Here is a 22,123-nt window from a genome sequence, read left to right as displayed (position 1 = left end):
AGCAATTTTGTCTAGTGATGTTTATAGCTGCGCTTATTGTCTGACCTCAGCGGAGGAGGAAGGAGCAGGTAATGTGCAGCCCAGATGGCGGCCGCAGGAAGGAAAACCTCCAGAATTATCAATTGGGGCTCGTTAGAAAAGTTCAGAGCAGGAAAAAAAAAAAAAAAAAAAGTGAAACCCAACATTCTATTGTAAGAACCGCTAAATGATCAGACTGTTACTAAATGCTGGCCGAGAGGAATTTATATAGATAGAACGGACACTTTATTAGACGCCCATCTAGTAGCGTTGGACCCCTTTGGTCTTGAGAACTGCAGCAGTTCGTTGTGGCGTAGATTCCACCAGGTGATAAAACCGTTCTGCAGAAATATCGGCGGACAGGAAGCGGCTTGTAGTTGCTGCAGGTTAGATGGCGGTGCTGACATATTCTGACCAGCTGACAGGAAGGGGTCAGCGATTCATGCTGCTTGCGCCAAATTCTGACCTCCCATCAGCAACAGAAACCCGGACCCATCTGACCAGGGGATGTTTTTCTGCTGCTCAGTGATACAAGTTTTGCACTCTTTTGCCCGCTGGCCTCTCACCTTTCGTTCCTCTTATACGCAATCGTTCTGGAACTGTTCATCTGCTGTTATATCCCATCTGTGCTGAGGAATGGTGAGCTGTGCATTCGGACACGTTAGTTGGAGCTCCAAGCGTTGTATTCAGCTGCTCCGGACTGTGCAGCCTGTTGGTCAGAGCGATTCCTGACATCCTCCTCCGACCCCTTTCACTGATGAGTTGTTTCTGTCTGCAGGATCCCCTTTGCTGATGTTTTTTCTCAATTACACCATTCTCTGTATTCTCTGCACACTGTTACATGACAACACCCCCCCCCCCCCCCTTCCCCGTGGTTGGCAGTGAGCCCCCGCCTAGTCCAGCACCGATGACCGGGCCTCGTTGGAAGTCACTCAGATCGCTGGCTTCTTCTCATGTAAATAAGCCAAAAAAGAAGTATGGGCTTACCTCGCCAGCAGTATCCTCCAATATCGCAGGGAAATGAGAATTTCAACGGGAGCTCCGTCCTCAAGCAGCCGACGGCAGACGGCTAAACGCCATGTGAAAAAAAAATAGAAGTGGAGAGGAGCTGCTACTGTTAATTTTTTTTTTTTTTTTTTAATTTTATATTCTTTATTGGATAAAAAGCGTAGAGCTCACAGGTCCGCGCTGGACGCGTTTCGGCTACAATAGCCTTTGTCTTCCCATCTAATGTGGATTCACACTGAAACTGATCCACGGAAAACTTGTCATGTGAGTTTATGCCGCACTCCGGGGTCACGGGGAGAATTACCATACAGGGACGCACTGACCGTGCGAGGGCCAGGGTCTAACACAGGGACCCCTCAGTGTATATTCCGTGGTCTGTAGTAATGGCTCTGTGACCTGAGAACAACACAACGCTTTCTGATCAGACGTGGATCTGCTGAACTATCCTGAAAGCTCTGGAATGGTTTATTACTGTTACATTGGGCTTGGCACCGCTCTCTGGCACTTCTAAAGCCCTTGTGTGGGGGAGAAGGAGAGGGGTGTGAGGCGGGTGGGTTATGTTCCTCAGTCTATATATACAAGAATATAACTACCATAATACTGCCCCCCCCCTCCCCCCTTTGTACAAGGAGATAAGTACTTTTAAACTATTTCTTGTTCTTTTGCAGGTTTCCTTTGTATCCAAAAGGAGGTGAAAAGCTTCAGTTTGACTATGGGGTTTACCTCCTTAACAAGAACATAGCTCAGGTTTGTCACCTTTTATTACCTAATGTCTATTAACTGATGACTTCCACAAAGTACAACTCCGTACTGTGATTATTGCACCAGTTTAAAGTGAATGTCCAGCTCTAAACTGTCTTTTTAGGCCAAGCTTGCTCTGCTGATGTAATTTCTTTACATATATGTATAGCTGTCAGAGCTCTGAACCCCTTCCAGTGATTTCTAAACAAATTATAAAATTTAGTTTGACTGCAGTCGCCACTAGAGGGAGCTAAGCCGCTCTCTGTATACAGTTATGGAGTTCCGTGTATAAAAGCTCTTGAGCTCCCCTAGTGGTGCTTGCGGTTAAACAGATTGTTATTTGCATCTGTTTATGCCGGGACTTCGGAGCTTTGTGTCAGATGATCAGCGCTCCGACCTATATTAAGTTCATCTGCACAGAATTCTTGACCGTGGATGTAAATATAGTGGCAGACGTCCACTTTAATGTTTACTGTTCTGCTTTTAATTGCTGCCTGTATAATATTTTAGTTTCTCGCTGCCCCAAATGTCGTGGCTTCTGTAACGACGGCGGCAGACGTTTAGGCCAGTCTCTGATGAGGCGTCCAGCGGAGCCGTCGCTGCGTTGCGCGGTGTTTGTCTTGGCCGGTCTCTGTCCTGACATTATCTGATACTCTGATACAGGATTTGTTTCCCTTTTACTTCCCGCCTCTGACTGTCAGCCGGTTGACCCCGTGGGTTACTGTTCACTGGAGGGGTAATGGGATCTCCGCACCTGTAAGGCGGACGCACCAGACATCCAGGATCACCTCCCCATGAACCTGTGAAGATGGAGCGTCCAGGGATGCAATCGTCTCCTGACCTCAGCTAATTGTTCTGCCTGTTGGAAGACTTGTGAGGCTTCCACCTTACAGGAAATACACCATTAACTGTTTGTGGACCACACCGGCATATTTACAGCAGCCGTTGGTCATCCAGATGTCTGATGTCCGTCTAGAATAGCCGGGGACCCGGAGGGAAGGCCGAAGCCGTTTTCACAGTTCATTCTCCCACAGCATTCAGCAGGAGGCAGCGGTAAAAACTAGAGTAGGAGACGTTGGCTACTTCCTCCCATGGAAGGCATGGAGGTAACGCCGAAAACTAGAAACTAATCCAGTAGGAGTCCACTACTTATGTCGTGTATAGAGTAGAGGTAACGGCAAAACCTCAAGTAGTGGAAGTCGGCTGCTTCCTCCCACGGCAAGAATAGTGATGGCGGCAAAAACTAAACACACAGTTAGTAGGAGACGTTGGCTACTTCCTCCCATGTTGGGGATTAAGTTGGCATCAAAACCCCAAACCTCAGAAGTTGGCTGCAACATACATGTAGGGAATAGAGGCCATGACAAGACAAGGAACACGAATCTGGGATGTTAACTACTTCTGCCACATAGAGAGGAGTGGTCGCAGCAAAAGCTAGAATCTGGAGCTGTATGAGATGTTCTAGAATCTGGTGTAGTACGTGATGTTCGCTGCTTCCATGTAGGGGAAACCGTGGCATCTAAAATAAACCGGAGCTGGAGATGTAGGAGACGTTTGCCGCTGGCGCTATTCCTTATGTGAGAGTCTAAAGGATACATAATGGTGAATAGGCGCGACTCTCCTGAAGGGTTAGCGGGACGGTGGGGCGTAATATCCAACTTCTTTTAATAAACGATTTAAAAACCAGCATAAGATGGGCATTTTGGGGGGAGCCCCTTCATCAGCCCAGCTGGGTAGGACATCACTCTTAGAACTGAAGGAATAGGAGTCCCAGAAGTGTTGGCGTTACCAGTGCGGAGCCGGGGACACCAGGAGAAGTGGAAGACCTGTTCATGTGGAGGATGTAGCTAAGACTTGAATCTCGAGGAGTAGAGGTTAGCTACTTCCTCCTTGTAAGGAATAGAGCAAGTTACAAAAACTATGACCTCTGATAGAAGTTTTTACTGTAGCTACTAGGAAATAGAGGCCACAGCGAAAGTGTTTGTTTTTTGGGTTTTTTTTTGTTTGTTTTTTACAAATCTCAATCAGCTCCTTCCTCAATGCAGGGAATACAGGCAGCAATGAAAACCGAATCCTCCCATCAGAGGTTGGCTATGTAAGTAATAAAGGTGGCAGCAGACTGTAAACTGAAGTCGGAGGAGACGTTATCCCTGTCCATGCTCCCTGGCAATCGGTCACACTCGCTGCTTCCAATCCATCATGTAAAATGGCTAGGGGGGGAAGTGAACTTTGGGATCAGGTGACAAATTAGTCGTGTCAGAACAAACATGGCCACCGGCGGTGCTGGTCAGACAGCTACTTCCTGTTTCCAAAAGCCTGAAGCGAAGCTGCTGCCGCACAAGCGATGCATGTAGGGAGGGAGGAAAGGCTTTATTTTTGGCTTGAGGCACTTTTTAATCCAAGTGTCCTGCAGCTTTACAGGATTCCTGCTCTTGTTGCCCCCGGCCTGTATAATGTGCACGGCTCTGCGGTGTGATGTACTTCTCCCTGCGCTGTACTTCACATTATAAAGCGCGTTGGACAAGTCATTTTCAGGAACATAAACCCCGGTCTTGGCCGTCTGCACTGTGCCGCCGCTGCGGCTCGCAGTGTCTTGGCCGTCTGCACTGTGCCGCCGCGCCGGCTCGCAGTGTCTTGGCCGTCTGCACTGTGCCGCCGCGCCGGCTCGCAGTGTCTTGGCCGTCTGCACTGTGCCGCCGCGCCGGCTCGCATTGTCTTGGCCGTCTGCACTGTGCCGCCGCGCCGGCTCGCATTGTCTTGGCCGTCTGCACTGTGCCGCCGCGCCGGCTCGCATTGTCTTGGCCGTCTGCACTGTGCCGTCGCGGCGGCTCGCATTGTCTTGGCCGTCTGCACTGTGCCGTCGCGGCGGCTCGCATTGTCTTGGCCGTCTGCACTGTGCCGTCGCGGCGGCTCGCATTGTCTTGGCCGTCTGCACTGTGCCGTCGCGGCGGCTCGCATTGTCTTGGCCGTCTGCACTGTGCCGTCGCGGCGGCTCGCATTGTCTTGGCCGTCTGCACTGTGCCGCCGCGGCGGCTCGCATTGTCTTGGCCGTCTGCACTGTGCCGCCGCGGCGGCTCGCATTGTCTTGGCCCGTCTGCACTGTGCCGCCGCGGCGGCTCGCAGTGTCTTGGCCGTCTGCACTGTGCCGCGGTGGCTCGCAGTGTCTTGGCCGTCTGCACTGTGCCGCGGTGGCTCGCAGTGTCTTGGCCGTCTGCACTGTGCCGCGGTGGCTCGCAGTGTCTTGGCCGTCTGCACTGTGCCGCCGCGCCGGCTCGCATTGTCTTGGTCGTCTGCACTGTACCGCCGCGCCGGCTCGCATTGTCTTGGCCGTCTGCACTGTGCCGCCGCGCCGGCTCGCATTGTCTTGGCCGTCTGCACTGTGCCGCGGTGGCTCGCAGTGTCTTGGCCGTCTGCACTGTGCCGCCGCGGCGGCTCGCATTGTCTTGGCCGTCTGCACTGTGCCGCGGTGGCTCGCAGTGTCTTGGCCGTCTGCACTGTGTCGGGGCGGCTCGCATTGCATTGGCCGTCTGCACTGTGCCGTCGCGCCGGCTCGCATTGTCTTGGCCGTCTGCACTGTGCCGGGGCGGCTCGCATTGTCTTGGCCGTCTGCACTGTGCCGGGGCGGCTCGCATTGTCTTGGCCGTCTGCACTGTGCCGGGGCGGCTCGCATTGTCTTGGCCGTCTGCACTGTGCCGGGGCGGCTCGCAGTGTCTTGGCCGTCTGCACTGTGTCGGGCCGGCTCGCATTGTCTTGGCCGTCTGCACTGTGCCGCCGCGGCGGCTCGCATTGTCTTGGCCGTCTGCACTGTGCCGCGGTGGCTCGCAGTGTCTTGGCCGTCTGCACTGTGTCGGGGCGGCTCGCATTGTCTTGGCCGTCTGCACTGTGCCGTCGCGCCGGCTCGCATTGTCTTGGCCGTCTGCACTGTGCCGGGGCGGCTCGCATTGTCTTGGCCGTCTGCACTGTGCCGGGGCGGCTCGCATTGTCTTGGCCGTCTGCACTGTGCCGGGGCGGCTCGCATTGTCTTGGCCGTCTGCACTGTGCCGGGGCGGCTCGCATTGTCTTGGCCGTCTGCACTGTGCCGGGGCGGCTCGCAGTGTCTTGGCCGTCTGCACTGTGTCGGGCCGGCTCGCATTGTCTTGGCCGTCTGCACTGTGCCGCCGCGGCGGCTCGCATTGTCTTGGCCGTCTGCACTGTGCCGCGGTGGCTCGCAGTGTCTTGGCCGTCTGCACTGTGTCGGGGCGGCTCGCATTGTCTTGGCCGTCTGCACTGTGCCGTCGCGCCGGCTCGCATTGTCTTGGCCGTCTGCACTGTGCCGGGGCGGCTCGCATTGTCTTGGCCGTCTGCACTGTGCCGGGGCGGCTCGCATTGTCTTGGCCGTCTGCACTGTGCCGGGGCGGCTCGCATTGTCTTGGCCGTCTGCACTGTGCCGGGGCGGCTCGCATTGTCTTGGCCGTCTGCACTGTGCCGGGGCGGCTCGCATTGTCTTGGCCGTCTGCACTGTGTCGGGGCGGCCCGCATTGTCTTGGCCGTCTGCACTGTGCCGTCGCGCCGGCCCGCATTGTCTTGGCCGTCTGCACTGTGCCGTCGCGCCGGCCCGCATTGTCTTGACCGTCTGCACTGTGCCGTCGCGCCGGCTCGCATTGTCTTGGCCGTCTGCACTGTGCCGTCGCGCCGGCTCGCATTGTCTTGGCCGTCTGCACCGTGCCGTCGCGCCGGCTCGCATTGTCTTGGCCGTCTGCACCGTGCCGTCGCGCCGGCTCGCATTGTCTTGGCCGTCTGCACCGTGCCGTCGCGCCGGCTCGCATTGTCTTGGCCGTCTGCACCGTGCCGTCGCGCCGGCTCGCATTGTCTTGGCCGTCTGCACCGTGCCGTCGCGCCGGCTCGCATTGTCTTGGCCGTCTGCACCGTGCCGTCGCGCCGGCTCGCATTGTCTTGGCCGTCTGCACCGTGCCGACGCGCCGGCTCGCATTGTCTTGGCCGTCTGCACCGTGCCGTCGCGCCGGCTCGCATTGTCTTGGCCGTCTGCACCGTGCCGGGACGGCTCGCATTGTCTTGGCCGTCTGCACCGTGCCGTCGCGCCGGCTCGCATTGTCTTGGCCGTCTGCACCGTGCCGTCGCGCCGGCTCGCATTGTCTTGGCCGTCTGCACGGTGCCGTCGCGCCGGCTCGCATTGTCTTGGCCGTCTGCACGGTGCCGTCGCGCCGGCTCGCATTGTCTTGGCCGTCTGCACGGTGCCGTCGCGCCGGCTCGCATTGTCTTGGCCGTCTGCACGGTGCCGTCGCGCCGGCTCGCATTGTCTTGGCCGTCTGCACGGTGCCGTCGCGCCGGCTCGCATTGTCTTGGCCGTCTGCACGGTGCCGTCGCGCCGGCTCGCATTGTCTTGGCCGTCTGCACGGTGCCGTCGCGCCGGCTCGCATTGTCTTGGCCGTCGCGCCGGCTCGCATTGTCTTGGCCGTCTGCACCGGGCCGTCGGGGCGCCGGCTCGCATTGTCTTGGCCGTCTGCACCGGGCCGTCGGGGCGCCTCGCGTGGTCTTGGCCGTCTGCACTGGGCCGTCGGGGCGGCGCGGTCACTCGCACAGTCTGGGCCTCAGTTGCCTTTTCCTTTTTTTCTCTCCCTGAAGAAAAATGAAGGCCAGAATGTAGCCCGCAGCGGAGCGTCCGCCGGAGCGGCACAGCCTGTAAAGCCCATCGTCTGCTGCTCACATGTGCAACTAATAAGCCTGCCGGGCAGGAGAGGCTCCATCTCTGAAAAGCACAGCAGATCTCGGGGTTTGCTTGCGGCTTGGACGGGCCGTTGCCCCACCTCGCACTCAAAATGACATTTATGCTCTTAAAAAGACCGGATTGATGTAAATTATTATTTTTCCTCCCTGCCCTCCAATACATTATATGTTCCCAAAATATGGCACCAATACAGACTACTGCTCGCCGCGCAAAAACATCCTCAGACGGACGGAAAAATAAAAAAAAAAGTTATGGATCTGGAAAAGTGGAGATGAAAATTCCCTAAAAATTGTCACGTCCTTGGGTCCAAAACAGGCGGCCATAAAGGGGTGAAGAAGATTGGCGGAGCTCCGTTCATAAGACATTTTAATTGTCACGCTCAGAAAGGGGTATTTACCCGATCCAGCCGGGGTCACATGTTATAGATGCCCCCCAGGGTCAGTGACTTGCTCACAGTGGGCTGTCTCTCCATTGGCCATGTCCGAGGAGGGGGCTGGCTGAGCAGCTGTACCCTGCTAAACCATGGGGCATGGCCGACGTGGGGGTGCCAGTGATGCTGGACCCAGACTGCACAGATCGGGGAAGTGTCTGTTTCCAGATACTCCCTCCTTAAGGGTTTGCTTCCCCTTTAAGTAATGGTCTCTCTGGTACGCCGTCTGCTTGCGCACAGCTGTATCTCAGTGTCTGGCTTGTGACGGCCCGCTCCTCTGATGCGCAGCACATGTCTGGCCTCGGAGCAGAGGTGTCTGGGCTGCGGTGGTTTGATCAAGCCTCCAGCAGATGGTATGTGACGGCTCGCAGGCCATGTGACGGCTCGCGCTCTTCATCCTCCCGTCGGCCGCAGCTCGTTTTATGAGCTCTAAGATGGGAACTCTTTGCAGTAAAGCGAAGCTTCTCCCTAAGTGTTGGCAGCACTTTACTTGTCATCCCCGAGATGTCTAATAAACGGCGAGCTGCGAGCGGATGGAGCGCACCTAATGCACCGTATACATTCCATAGCGGCTTTTATCCCTCCACAGGATGTTCTAGTCCTGGAAAATGTGCGCTGCGAGCAACGAGCGGGTCTAGGAACGCTTCCCCCCCCCCCCCCCCCCCCTTTTTACCTTTTTTACGTATTTTGTTACTGCTTTGCAAAGAAATTTGGTTGCATGAATAATATGGAATATTTTTTTAAAGGGGTCGTCCGATTGTAAATCATTTATGGCCTGTCTATAGATCTGCAGAGGGAGGTCCTCCCTTTTTAGACCCCCCCCCAAAGCGTAGCTATTTTTTTGGGGGGTGCACTGAGCTGATTTTTGCAGGAAGCAGACGGCTCTATTCACATTGCAGTGGCCAGAGTTGGTATTGCAGGCAAAGTTCCTATTGAAATGAGTGGCCTGTAATACTAAACCTGGCCACTGCAGTGTGACTGGAGCTGTCTGCTTTCTGACCAGTGAACAGCTGATTCATTGGGATCCCAGGTGGCAGACCCCTGCTGATCACCTATTGACCAATCCTGTCAGGGACCCGACCCGAGCACCTGCAGGGACCAGCACGCACTCGCCCACGGCTCCGGCTGTTTGATGTGCCGGGCAGCCGGCGCATGCGCAGACCGGAGCCGGCCGCGGTTTGTTTGCCCGCGGCCGTCTGCATAGGATTGCGTTTGTTAACGCAATCCTATGCAGGCTTCCAGCGGCGGAAATCCCGCTGCGGAATTTCCGCTCGTGTGCAGGCGGCCTAATACAGGGTGAGGCAAAGTCTTGACATGCTGGTGTAATAATGAGCCAATTGTCTTTCAATGTGTGAAAGTATTAATTGGGAGGGAGGATGCAGGGTTTTTTTTTTTTTTTTTTTGGGTGGAGTCGACTGTTTTGGCGGCCATATTGAATTCAGCTCAGATTTTTTTAATAGGAAGGGGTACATATGATCAGTTTTGGCTAGAATGTAATCAGAAACACTGGAGGGTCAGTTTTGCCCCATATTTACTGGTTTAGGAGTTAGGTGAGGGCACAATTGGTAACTTGTCTGATATCCAGGGCCTTTGTTCATTGTGAGACATCCCTCCTGGTGGTACAGGACACCATATTCCCATCTGTGGGCAATGAGATCAGTGAGTTCCCACATTACTGTCCACAGGATGGCACTCCTCTGCACTTTGCTGTGGCAGGATGTGCAATTCCCTGGGCATGGGATTGGGTGCAGAGGTCCGGTAGAATGTCCGCCAGGTCGTTGGACTTCGTCTTTGGACTTTTATTTCTGGGGCCATTTAGTCCCTTTTTATATGAAAAAAAAAATAAGCGAGATGGTTCACGTGAAACGGCGAATCCTACAGTGAGGAGAGAATCTCACCTGCTGTAGTCCAGCGTTGGCACAAAGACTGGGTGAACCATGTGCATCCGGCAGAGTGGTGGACACGTCGGACACGTCATGTCGAGCACGATGGGCAACTCTCTGAACTAAACCAGTAAAGATGGAGCAAAACCGACACTTCCAGAGTGTTCTGAGTCAATTCTAGCCGAGACTGACCCCCTTCCGAATTGAAAAATCTGAGCGGAGTGCTATATGGCAAAGTTGAAAACGGCTGTCAAAGTCTCAACCACAAACTGCAGCCTCCCTCCCAATTAATACTTTCCCATATTGGAAGTCAATTTGCTCATTATTACACTAGCTAAACAGGTGTTTCCAGACTTTTGCCTCACCCTGTATACTATATACATCCTGTTTACCAGAATCGACCCCAGGCATGGAGGTTCTAGTACCCAGTTGTACAACCTTTAGCTTGGATACAAGATGTGATACGGGCGGCATGGAGGTGTACAAGTTCTGTATTGTATCCTGCAGTGTATCGCTCCACATGTTCTGTAACTGAGCCTCTAGATCGTGTAAACCCGTAGGCTGTGAAGTTGGCGTCCCAGATGGTCCCATACATGTCCTATTGGTGATAAATCTGACAACTGGGCAGCCACAGAAGTGTGACAATGTTGTGGGGGCTCCTGTGACCCCCTTGTGTGTGCGGCCGGGCATTATCCTGCTGGAAGCCGCCATGAGAGGAACACATGTGGCTGCAGGATGTCCTGAACATATCGCTGAGCGGTCATTGTCGCTCGTACTACTTCTAGTGGGGACCGAGTGTCGTATGCGATGTCCCCCAGACCATCACACCAGCAGGGGGCAGTGTGCCGCTCCACAGCAAAGGCAAGATTGAGGTACTCACCCCGAGGTCTGTACTGGTAGTCTGTAGGGGGTCCTGAGCCCGGTCACCTTGTGTGCCCCCATTCACTGGTCCCAACACCTCCTAACAGTCTGGTCAGATGCTCCTCTCTACTGGTGGTCTGTAGGGGGCGTCCTAAGCCTGGTCACCTTGTGTGCCCTCACACATCCACTGGTCCCAACACCTCCTAACAGTCTGGTCAGACGCTCCTCTCTATTGGTGGTCTGTAGGGGGTCCTGAGCCCGGTCACCTTGTGTGCCCCCATCCACTGGTCCCAACACCTCCTAACAGTCTGGTCAGACGCTCCTCTCTACTGGTGGTCTGTAGGGGGTCCTGAGCCCGGTCACCTTGTGTGCCCCCATCCACTGGTCCCAACACCTCCTAACAGTCTGGTCAGACACTCCTCTCTACTGGTGGTCTGTAGGGGGTGTCCTGAGCCCGGTCACCTTGTGTGCCCCCATCCACTGGTCCCAACACCTCCTAACAGTCTGGTCAGACGCTCCTCTTTACTGGTGGTCTGTAGGGGGTCCTGAGCCCGGTCACCTTGTGTGCCCCCATCCACTGGTCCCAACACCTCCTAACAGTCTGGTCAGACACTCCTCTCTACTGGTGGTCTGTAGGGGGCGTCCTGAGCCCGGTCACCTTGTGTGCCCCCATCCACTGGTCCCAACACCTCCTAACAGTCTGGTCAGACGCTCCTCCCTACTGGTGGTCTGTCGGGGGTCCTGAGCCCGGTCACCTTGTGTGCCCTCACACATCCACTGGTCAGACACTCCCCTCTACTGGTGGTCTGTAGGGGGCGTCCTGAGCCCGGTCACCTTGTGTGCCCTCACACATCCACTGGTCCCAACACCCCCTAACAGTCTGGTCAGACACTCCTCTCTACTGGTGGTCTGTAGGGGGTCCTGAGCCCGGTCACCTTGTGTGCCCCATCCACTGGTCCCAACATCTCCTAACAGTCTGGTCAGACGATCCTCTCTACTGGTGATCTGTAGGGGGCGTCCTGAGCCCGGTCACCCTGTGTGCCCCCATCCACTGGTCCCAACATCTCCTAACAGTCTGGTCAGACGATCCTCTCTACTGGTGATCTGTAGGGGGCGTCCTGAGCCCGGTCACCTTGTGTGCCCTCACAGATCCACTGGTCCCAACACCACTTAACAGTCTGGTCAGATGCTCCTCTCTACTGGTGGTCTGTAGGGGGCGTCCTGAGCCCGGTCACCTTGTGTGCCCCCATCCACTGGTCCCAACACCTAACAGTCTGGTCAGAACGGCCGATGGGGGACAATTCACCGATGCGACAATCCAGCTCCTCACTTCCCAATAATGCGCCCCCCTCTGGTAACGGGGTGAGTCTTCTATACTCACACGCTCTGATGGGACGTGCCACCATTTATTTCCCACATTGGACATCGATGCAAAACAAACTCTTGCTCCCGAGTATGACCAGTCCAAAGAAGGGCTTTATATCCGTGTGACATTTATGCATCTCGCCGCACCGTAAGAAAGCCGCCTGAGACTATAAGAAGTCAATCAGGATTGTATGTTTAGATTGCGAGCTCCTAGGGACAGAGTGATTCCAGTGTATGACGCTGCTGTATAAATCTAACTAATCTCTCACGTTTGCCCTATGAAGCTGAGATCAATTACTATTCCTGGCGGCGATCGGATCCGTGTTTTGCTGATTTGGAGCGCCGGCTCCGCCCGTACGTATAGATCTCCCGCATGGAATTCCCTAATCGGGGTTTTAGTCCCGGCCGTAAGTGTTTCATCCCGCAGAATACTTTATCACTTCCACATGAATGCCATCGGCCTCGCCAGCTCCTCAGGAGGCCACAGAGAATGTGCAGCTTACATAGGGGCTGGCTGGGAACACGTGGCGCCCCCGAAGGACCTCACTGGATCACTGAGATTTAGCACTTTTTTAGTTGTTTTTTTAATTTCCCCCCCATACATACAGAATGATGCCATATATATAGTTAGAAAAACGTATATTAAATCTCTTTTTTTTTCCCGCTGTTATTTAGACCCTACAGGTAATACTTCAGTAATGCGGTATATAGCGACTCTTGATGTTTCCTCAGGCAGGACTTGATAGGCGGCGATCGGAGCTAATTACCGGCGGCTCTTCCCTATCAGAAACGGCTGACGTCCGCGAGGCATGGAGTGGACTCTGCTCCATACACACCACTGGACAGTCATTCCGCGGTCGTGAAGTGGTTAAAGTCCCAGTAGCCTGAGAATGATCAGTTTATAATGGTGTGGTAGCGTTATACGAGGCGATATCTGCTGCGTATATGGAGGTTCTGGAAACACAGTAGCTATCGGGGAGTTTTTTTGACCGTACAGCCGACCACCAGGATGCCGCCATGCAAGGACAACTGTGAAGAGGCTGCAGGAGGAATCTGTGCTGCAGCCCCTTCATTCTCCAGACTGGTGGGATCCCTGCCTATCGTAACGTCTCAGCGTATCCTATTCATATACTATCAATCACTTTACAAGAGGCGACTAATCCTTGGCCCCTCCCTTCAGTGGCCCCATAGCAGTTGAGCGGCCATTTTTGATCTGTACGTCTGATCATGAATACGTTTTTGCTCTGTTATTCCACCTTTCAGAAGCCGTAGAATGACGCCAACACTCTTTCTCTTCCAGTTAAGATACCAGCATTCACTGGGGACCCCGGATCTGCGACAGACGCTCCCTAACCTGAAGACGTTCCTGGAGCACGGGCTCATGGTCAGATGGTAAGTTGTGCGGTGGGAGGCTCCATCCAGGCTGCATAAATGACACCATAACTTTATTCGGCGGCCGTTAACCCCTTCCTGCTGCGGCCCTTCCTCATCTTATTTTCTTTCTTCCAGTCACATGGCCCTAGGCTGGCTTGTCTGCGGGAAGAGCTGTGTTATTCAATGGCACCGTTTACAGTACTGAAACTTTTAATAATCCCCACGGTAAATCCCCTCGAACAGCCCACAGAATAAAGTCGTCATGTCGTTCATAACCCATACCGGGTGTCATCTGATATTGCAGCGCCATCTTGGTTGTCGTTCGCTTCCTACAGTGTTGGATCAGGATCCCCTCTCTGTTGATAGAACCTGCATTGATCTACGCTAGCGATCTCCCATTACTGTCTTAACAACTTTGTTTCTTCTGTAGGTCCGGGGAATAAAGTTTCTGCTTATGGAGAGCGCCAAGTCGGTGTAGGGAGTTTCATATAAGCTGTGCAATGCTTCCTGGGAAAAGATATGCAAATGAAGGACAGAAAAGTAATTCCACAGTGCCACCTAGTGGAAGCTGGCTTCCCTACAAGCAAGCCATGTTGAAGGTTGGAATGCTGACTTCATAGGGAAGCCACCTTACACTAATTGGTGTTGTGGAGAGTTTTTTTTTTCTATCCCCGGTTTGCATACCTTTCTCCCAGGAAGCATTGCATGATCTATATGATTTCCTACAGCAACTCGGCACTTTCCATAAGGAGAACTTTTATCCTCCAAGACCCCCATGTCAAAGGCCTCTCTCCTAGCCATCCAGCACCCTGCTCTGCAGTGAGGAGGCCCGAACACCCCAATTACTTCGTCCACCGTTACTTTGTCCACAGAGTGGCATTGTTGCGTCGGCCGTCCCGTCACCTTTCTGCTCGCACTCGAGTTGGACCGGTGTACATCTTGTATGTACTTTTTATATATACAGTGGGGTGTTTTTTCTTTCCTACAGCCGCCACGAAGGCGAGAACGGATTACAGTTTACGTGCCTGCACTGACAGTAACACATAACGCTGCAGACATTTCATATGGCCGAAGCCCAAGTTCAACACCGGCCATTTATAGCTCCGCGGCGGTGATGTCAGCAGCCGGTTGGAACAATAAAGGATAAAAGATGCTCTTGGCAGAGAGGCGTTCTCATGCCGGACGCTGTCGCTGCCGTGTTTGGACGCCGTCCAGTGTGCGATGATTTACTGGTCCTACACCAACATGTAGTAGAAGTTTGCTACAAGGAGCATTTGTCGGAAACCTGTCAGGGCCGCGAGGCAGCTCCGCTCTGCGCCGGCAGCGCTACGATTGTAGCTCGTAGTAACGACACTATGATGGGAGAACAAATCCTGAGGGTGGATGATGGGAATATACTGTGCGATTACAGATGTGGGCGTGGAGGGTGGTAGTCACAGGATAAAGGGCAAGACAGTGGGGGGCGCTCTTATATATGTTACAGAGCAATATCTTCACAAGCTGTTGTTTTCATGCTGTTACAGGGCATCCTGGGCGTTAAACCTGCAACAGCTGGAGAACCACAGGGGAAGAGCACTGTTAACATATATACTATACTGACCCTGAGTTACATCCTGTATTATACCCAGAGCTGCACTCACTATTCTGCTGGTGGAGTCACTGTGTACATACATTACTTATCCTGTACTGATCCTGTGTTACATCCTGTATTATACTCCAGAGCTGCACTCACTATTCTGCTGGTGGAGTCACTGTGTACATACATTACTTATCCTGTACTGACCCTGAGTTACATCCTGTATTATACCCCAGAGCTGCACTCACTATTCTGCTGGAGGAGTCACTGTGTACATACATGACTTATCCTGTACTGCTCTTGAGTTACATCCTGTATTATACTCCACAGCTGCACTCACTATTCTGCTGGAGGAGTCACTGTACATACATTACTTATCCTGTACTGACCCTGAGTTACATCCTGTATTATACCCCAGAGCTGCACTCACTATTCTGCTGGAGGAGTCACTGTGTACATACATTACTTATCATGTACTGATCCTGAGTTACATCCTGTATTATACCCCAGAGCTGCACTCACTATTCTGCTGGTGGAGTCACTGTGTACATACATGACTTATCCTGTACTGATCCTGAGTTACATCCTGTATTATACCCCAGAGCTGCACTCACTATTCTGCTGGTAGAGTCACTGTGTACGTACATTACTTATCCTGTTCTGATCCTGAGTTACATCCTGTATTATACCCCAGAGCTGCACTCACTATTCTGCTGGTGGAGTCACTGTGTACATACATTACTTATCCTGTACTGCTCTTGAGTTACATCCTGTATTGTACCCCAGAGCTGCACTCACTATTCTGCTGGTGGAGTCACTGTGTATATACATTACTTATCATGTACTGCTCCTAAGTTACATCCTGTATTGTCCTCCAGAGCTGCACTCACTATCCTGCTGGCTATCACTGCAAACCGTAATCAAGCTTTTTATCAGACACCCCCTAAAAGCTAGCCTCCTGTAATGTATTGTACTTTAGGGTGATTCCAAAATCAGGGCCGCCCAGAATATCTTTTGAACAAAAGGCAATGCAAACAGGAAGGTTTGTAGAACACTTGGATGGGTGTCACTATGGTCGTGCCTCAGTCGTCATGGTGGAAGCCATCTTTTATTCTGACCAAGAAACTTCCATGTTAAGAGGGTCATGGGATACATGATTTAAGGGTAGAATTTCATCAGAACTTCATAGTTGCAGTCATTTTGTCAGTTCCTGCATCAGTCTGAGTTCTGGTCGATGTCCTGTTGAGTATTAATAAGGTCGTTGCATTAAATTCTGTGGTATGGAATCCCTAATTACCTGTCATTTCAGGTACATAAAGCTGAAGGTGATCATCCTGATGGTCGGTAACAGAGGTTCACATGAGCTGGCTGAAGCGTTCATTCAAGATCACCCAGGAAGATGTCAGTAAGTGAGGCACGAACTGTCAGGAAACTGATTCCGAAGGTCAGGGGACTGCTGGTGCCTAGGACAAACCAAGAGCTGGTGCCCAGGGCGCAGCGAGAGCTGGTGCCCAGGATGCAGCGAGAGCTGGTGCCCAGGATGCAGCGAGAGCTGGTGGCCCGAGTAGCGCTCCACGTCGCATTATCACTAAACAGACTGATCTTGTGACTCTTGTTATCACACTTGTGATGCCCCCTGACAGAACTCAAAGCGCCTATCGGGGTCCCCTTCATTCAACTAATGCTGCTGCTGCAGTCTGTATGGGGCCGCTTGCATGTCTTGAGGATCCTTACCATAGTTGGTTGACTCCATGCTGCAGTATCGGTTCCTGGTGCTTTTCAATGGACTCTTCGTGAAAACCGCTAGCACAGCTGTTGACTCCTGCGGATGGGGACCACTGCTCGGACACCAGTTCTCGACTCCTGCGGATGGGGACCACTGCTCGAACCACCAGTTCTCGCTTTGTCCTGGGCACCAGCAGTCTCCGTGACCTTCTGAATCAGTTTCCCGACAGTTTGTGCCTCACTGGTGTCTTCCTGGCTGTTCTTGATGGAAAGCCTTGGCCACCTCACGTCAGCTTGACCTCTCTTCTCTCCTGGATTGGTAACGGCGTCTTCTGGTACCTGGAAATACGTGCAGTGAGTGTTCTGCACACCACAAGATTCAACGTGTCAACTTAATATACTCAATATGAGAAAAAGGACCTATCATGTTCTACCCTTAAATCGTGTTCCATGAGCCCTTTCCATTGAAGTTTCTTGGGCTGAATCCAGGATGGCTGACGGGCACAACCTCAGTGCCAAAAAGTTTTTCCCTGCTCAACAAAGTTTTCTGCAAAGTTCCCAACTTGTATCTCTCCCTTTAGAATATATTCTGGGTGGCCCTGACTTTTGAATCTCCCTGTAATACAGTCCCCGCAGTTCTTCTAATCTTCATGTCCTTATTTTATAGATCTGCTTGCTGTTAGTGACTGGAACCTTGATTATTTACTGCCAAAGGCTGAAAACCTGCCCTGACCTACTACTTTCCACAACTTAGAATTGTGATACAACTGTAACAAACCCTCTGTGAACTAAACAGTGACTGATACATTGTAACAAGCCATCAGGATAGATACTTGTGCCGGTGATGTGAGGATTGTGTTGTCCGCACCGGATACAATTGTACGGTTAGTAGATGCTGCATTAATCTATCTCTTGTGTTTCTCCACCAGCGACAGACACCAAACTTCAAGCGCAATCCCCGTTCCAAAGAGGCCGGCCAGCTCCACGTTTGGGAGCCACGACGTTGAATTTTCCACTCGGACACCAGAAAGAGGACTTCGAAAACGCGCCAGCTCTGAAAACGAAAAGATGCAATACAGAACGCCCCCACCCAGCTACAAGGCAACAGTGGCAGAACCTATCGCAATACTAATCCCGGCGACGCCATCCGACAGGGGGCATCTCGCCTCCTCGCTGGACGCCAGCATCGATGTGTCCAAGGGACAAGCTAGCAAGGATTTTTGCGAGAGCCTTAACGGCGACAGTCTAGCGACCACAGACAGCCACGGCCGCAGCCAGGCCGAGCAGTTCTCAGACGACTCCTGCGCGGTCAACGGGTCTTTTTTACAGAACGAAAGCATGGAGTTTGTAAGCGAAGGCATTCCCTGCGGCGTGCCCACCTCCATCAGCGGCGAAATGCACTGCGCCGTGGAGCAAGCCGAGGAGATCCTCGGCACCGAAGCCTCAGACTTCACCTCAGGGGATCAGTTGGAAGCATTTAGCTGCATTCCTGTGGACCGCGCCGTCGCCGTGGAGTGCGACGAGCAAGTCCTGGGCGAGTTCGAAGAGTTCTCCCGGAGAATATATGCACTGAATGAGAACATGTCTAGTTTCCGCAGACCGCGGAAGAGCTCTGATAAATGACCGGGGACGTCCGTAGGGCATCTCTCTTTGCACATCATTATTTGTATCCGGCAAAGAAAACCACTGAATTGTGTTGGACATTCGTGGAGATCCTCCCACTGCCAGCTTTCATAGGCCGCCATTCCCCCCCCCCCCCCTTTTTAGACGTGTACAAAATTTGCTTTCCGAAGTAGCGGCACACTTGATTATGGTCCACTATCCACTTGAACGGTGCTGAGCTGCAATATCAGACACATGCCGTGGATAAGAGGGGCGCTATTTCTAGGTAAAGAATATTTTACAAGCCCAACTGAAAATGAAGGACTTTTTCAAATGGTCACAAATTTCCAACATACAGCTAATATACTGACTTATGTGTTGCCATGGTAACAGACTACAAACAAACACTGTGTAGTCCCACCCTGCAGTCATACACTCGTATTTGATCCCTATTTCTTGTTAAAGGTGTTGTACCAATATCCCAAGTCATCCCATGTCCTGGGGTTAGGTGATAACTTGCTGATTGATGGGGGTCTCGCCTCTAAGACCCCTGCTGATTTTAAGAGCAGGGGTCCCGAGTCCCCAGTCGTCCTGGCTGTGGAGTTACTCCGCCCCACTGTGAGGAGGAGACGAAACGTAGCACTGTTCCTGCAAGCGTACTAGCACTCCATTCACTGCCAATGGGACTGCGGGCATATCTGTGCAGCACCTCCACTGCCAGCCTGGTACCGCCACTGGGTCACGTGGTATGGACCCTCTCTGTGCCTATCATGCCACCATTGGGAATTGGTTGTTTGACTCAATTCTGTAAGTAAGCCAACCCTCTTTGTATCTGCAATGGCCATGACAGAGAAGGGGCTCGCATAGTTTAGAGGAGCCGAATAGCTAGTCCCTACGATCACATGACAGACACGTGTGGTCCGTAGCACGTGACCAGTTGTCTGAACCGGGCCAACCCCTTTAATGTACATTTGGTATCAGAATGGAATAACACATTGCAGTCTGTAACCATGGAGGCAAATTGTCTGTATACAGCTGCTATACAACCTTCTGGGCCTGGACAAACAAAGATGGCCGCACCAGCTTCTCTGAGTACCCCATGCACACTGTGCACTAGTATACATGATTAGTTTGACACTACACAGCAGTGCGGTCCACAGGAGCACCATGTAGTGTCTGACTACCGATGTATACTAGTACACAGCGTGCATCAGGTAGTCAGACGCAGGTTGGCCATCTTTATTTGCCCGGGCCCGGAGGGTTGCATACAAAGATTTTTCACCCGCACGGTTTGCAAATCACTTCATTTTCAGTGTAGAGGAAATGAATCTATAAACTGTGTTGTGAAGATGGACGCTCCCCTTTAAGGGGGGGTCATTGCACAAAAAATATTTACCACCCGTTTACAGGAAAGGAGATAAACGTATGATGGCTGAGGGGGTCCGACGGCTGGGATCACAAGTCCCCTTAGTGAAGGGAGCGGCGGTGCGCATGCGTGACTACTGCCCCACCACGGTCTATAGAGAGAGGAGAGGTTTCTGCTCGGCGAACTCCCTCAGCCCCATAGAAGTGAATGGTACAGTGATCATGCATGCACACCACTGCTCCATCCACTAGGGGGACCCAGGGTGCACTGTTCTCTTGATCCCTCAGGATCTCGGCTGTCAGACCTGCCCAACGATTGTGCATTTATCATCTAAATGTTTTTTGCTGGGATTACTCTTGTAGGTTCAGCTCTGCTACATCTGTATTGTCAACTGTACAAAATCCGAGAGGGTGGCCGTCTCTGGCAGTGCCTGGGCACATTGGCATCCTCATTCTGCTGTAACCTGGCCTGGACCATCACTCCATTGGAGGAAAGCTCTGAAAGATTTTTTTTTTTTTTTTTTTTATAAATTGATGGGTTTCCTCTGCTGCCTCCCTGACCCGGGCACACGGGCACATCCGACTTGGAGCTAGTTCCATCTGCTTGCATGTTCATGCAGAGTTTTTTGTTTTTTCTGTACCATATTAGCATGTAGCCAGACATTCATAAGCCAGGGATCATTATAGTGGCTGTTTTTCCAGCAAATGTCTCACTTTTTAATGCTTTCCCCTCTAGGTAAAAAATATTTCTGGTAAATATGACCTTTTGTGGGCAAGTTGGGTGACAACCAATATGGCTGTCTGTATAGCTCCAAGAGGGGCCAGCACCCAGGTATTCCAGACTTCTAAACTGCGAACCTGCCTAACGTATAGCTGTTCTAATGCTTTAAAACAGATGTGAGCTGCCACTCGGGGGGGTCTCGGAGAGGTGGCTGATGGATCCTATAGGATCTGAATTTTGCAACCAGGCTGATTGTCGCCCCAACTTTTTCATAAATTGATGCAACTATATATGAAGGACTTGTAATTTTTTTTTTTTTTACACTTATTATTTTAGGGGAGAGTGCCCCTTTAAAAGTAAGCTCCGCCTTTCCAAATATTAATGTAATCCCAATGCATCCAAAAGGGAAAAAAAAGTAACTTTGCGAATAATCTTGATTAAAAATCTGCCATTTTGTGTCTTCGTCTTCCCTGCAGACCCTCTGTGGCTGCATAGTAACAGACTACAAAGGAAGGGTTCTGTAGTCTGATCCTCCCTCCCAACCATCCTGTACATCTACCACATGTATGTCAGTAAGAGGCCGGCCACGCTAACTTACGGTGCAGAAGACAAACGTACGGAGTTTGGAAGTGTGTCCTGTCCTGGCTGTGGGTCTCCGGATGCTCGGAGTTCGGGGCCACGACGCACTTCTGAACTCTGCCTTCTGCACCGTAAGTCAGTGTGGCCGGCCTCTAAGAAATAGAGAATAGCCAGAAGTACGACTGCAGGATCAGATGACGCAGTTTCTTTGTAGTCTGTTACCATGGAGACAGTCTAGCATCGGAACTATAGATACAAAAGGGTAGAAGCTTTTTAATAAAGACCATTTGCAAGTTTGGATGCACTGCAGCAACAAGATACTGATAGTGAAAGGTGGGCCGTCCCCTTTAAGTAACAACCAATGGTATTTTCAGGAAGTGCTGGCTGTCACTTCATAGTATATGAAATGTAGCAAAGGTTCAATTTATTTTTTCGTTCCTGCATTGACCTGTCCGCCCCTCCCCCCTCCCCCCCCCCCCTTCACTATTTTGATGCACAGTATTAATATGTATATGGCAAATTTATTTATGTTAATGGAAAATATTCTCTGTTTATAAGTGGGGGTTTATTTTCCTATGAATATTCAATAAAGCATACGTCATTCTGCGTGCCGCCTGACGCTGCTTACTTGCTGACATCGGTCAACACAACCTGAGCAACAGACATGATGGGGTAATTACAGGGTGCGCCGGAGGTCTCTAAGGGTTTCAGCCATATATACACTCAATGCCCCCTTTATTAGAGCCCTCCGGCCCTTTCCTGCATGGATATCAGACCCCCGGAGCGCAGCATGAAATCACCGGACCACATTTTTTGGGGATCAGTTGATCAGTGTGAATCAACAATAATGCAAAAATCCAGTGATCAGATGGATCCAGATTTCTGTTGCCCTGTGCTGATGGGAGGTCAGAATTTGGAGCAAGCAGCATGAATCGCTGACCCCCTTCCTGTCAACCGGTCAGAACATGTCAGCACCGCCATCTAATCTGCAGCAACTACAGGAAGATCCCTGTCCGCAGGGGCCGATATTCCTGTGGAACGGTTTCAGCACCGAGTGAAGTCTACACCGCGATGCATGGTGGAGGATCGTGACTTCGCAGAGGGAGCACCCTTCCTCTTTGAACCCTTTACAAGCTGTGATCAACCTTGA

The 22,123-nt window shown here is 52.1% G+C and overlaps 1 protein-coding gene across 1 annotated transcript in view; it reads left to right on the top strand.

The window, feature by feature from the left end:
- The window catches only part of UVRAG (UV radiation resistance associated), a 46,016-nt gene extending 24,437 nt beyond the window's left edge, over positions 1-21,579 (top strand). The window contains 3 exon segments of the mRNA XM_066589023.1: positions 1,695-1,773; positions 13,332-13,423; positions 17,636-21,579. Of these exon segments, the coding sequence (XP_066445120.1) occupies positions 1,695-1,773; positions 13,332-13,423; positions 17,636-18,329 (865 nt within the window). The 3' untranslated portion in view covers positions 18,330-21,579.
- The last annotated feature ends 544 nt before the right edge of the window (positions 21,580-22,123 follow it).

This window comes from Eleutherodactylus coqui, chromosome 1 (assembly GCF_035609145.1).
Source record: "Eleutherodactylus coqui strain aEleCoq1 chromosome 1, aEleCoq1.hap1, whole genome shotgun sequence".
NCBI lineage: Eukaryota > Metazoa > Chordata > Amphibia > Anura > Eleutherodactylidae > Eleutherodactylus > Eleutherodactylus coqui.
Note: the sequence above shows the minus strand (reverse complement) of the source record. Positions and strands in the feature narration are given on the sequence as shown.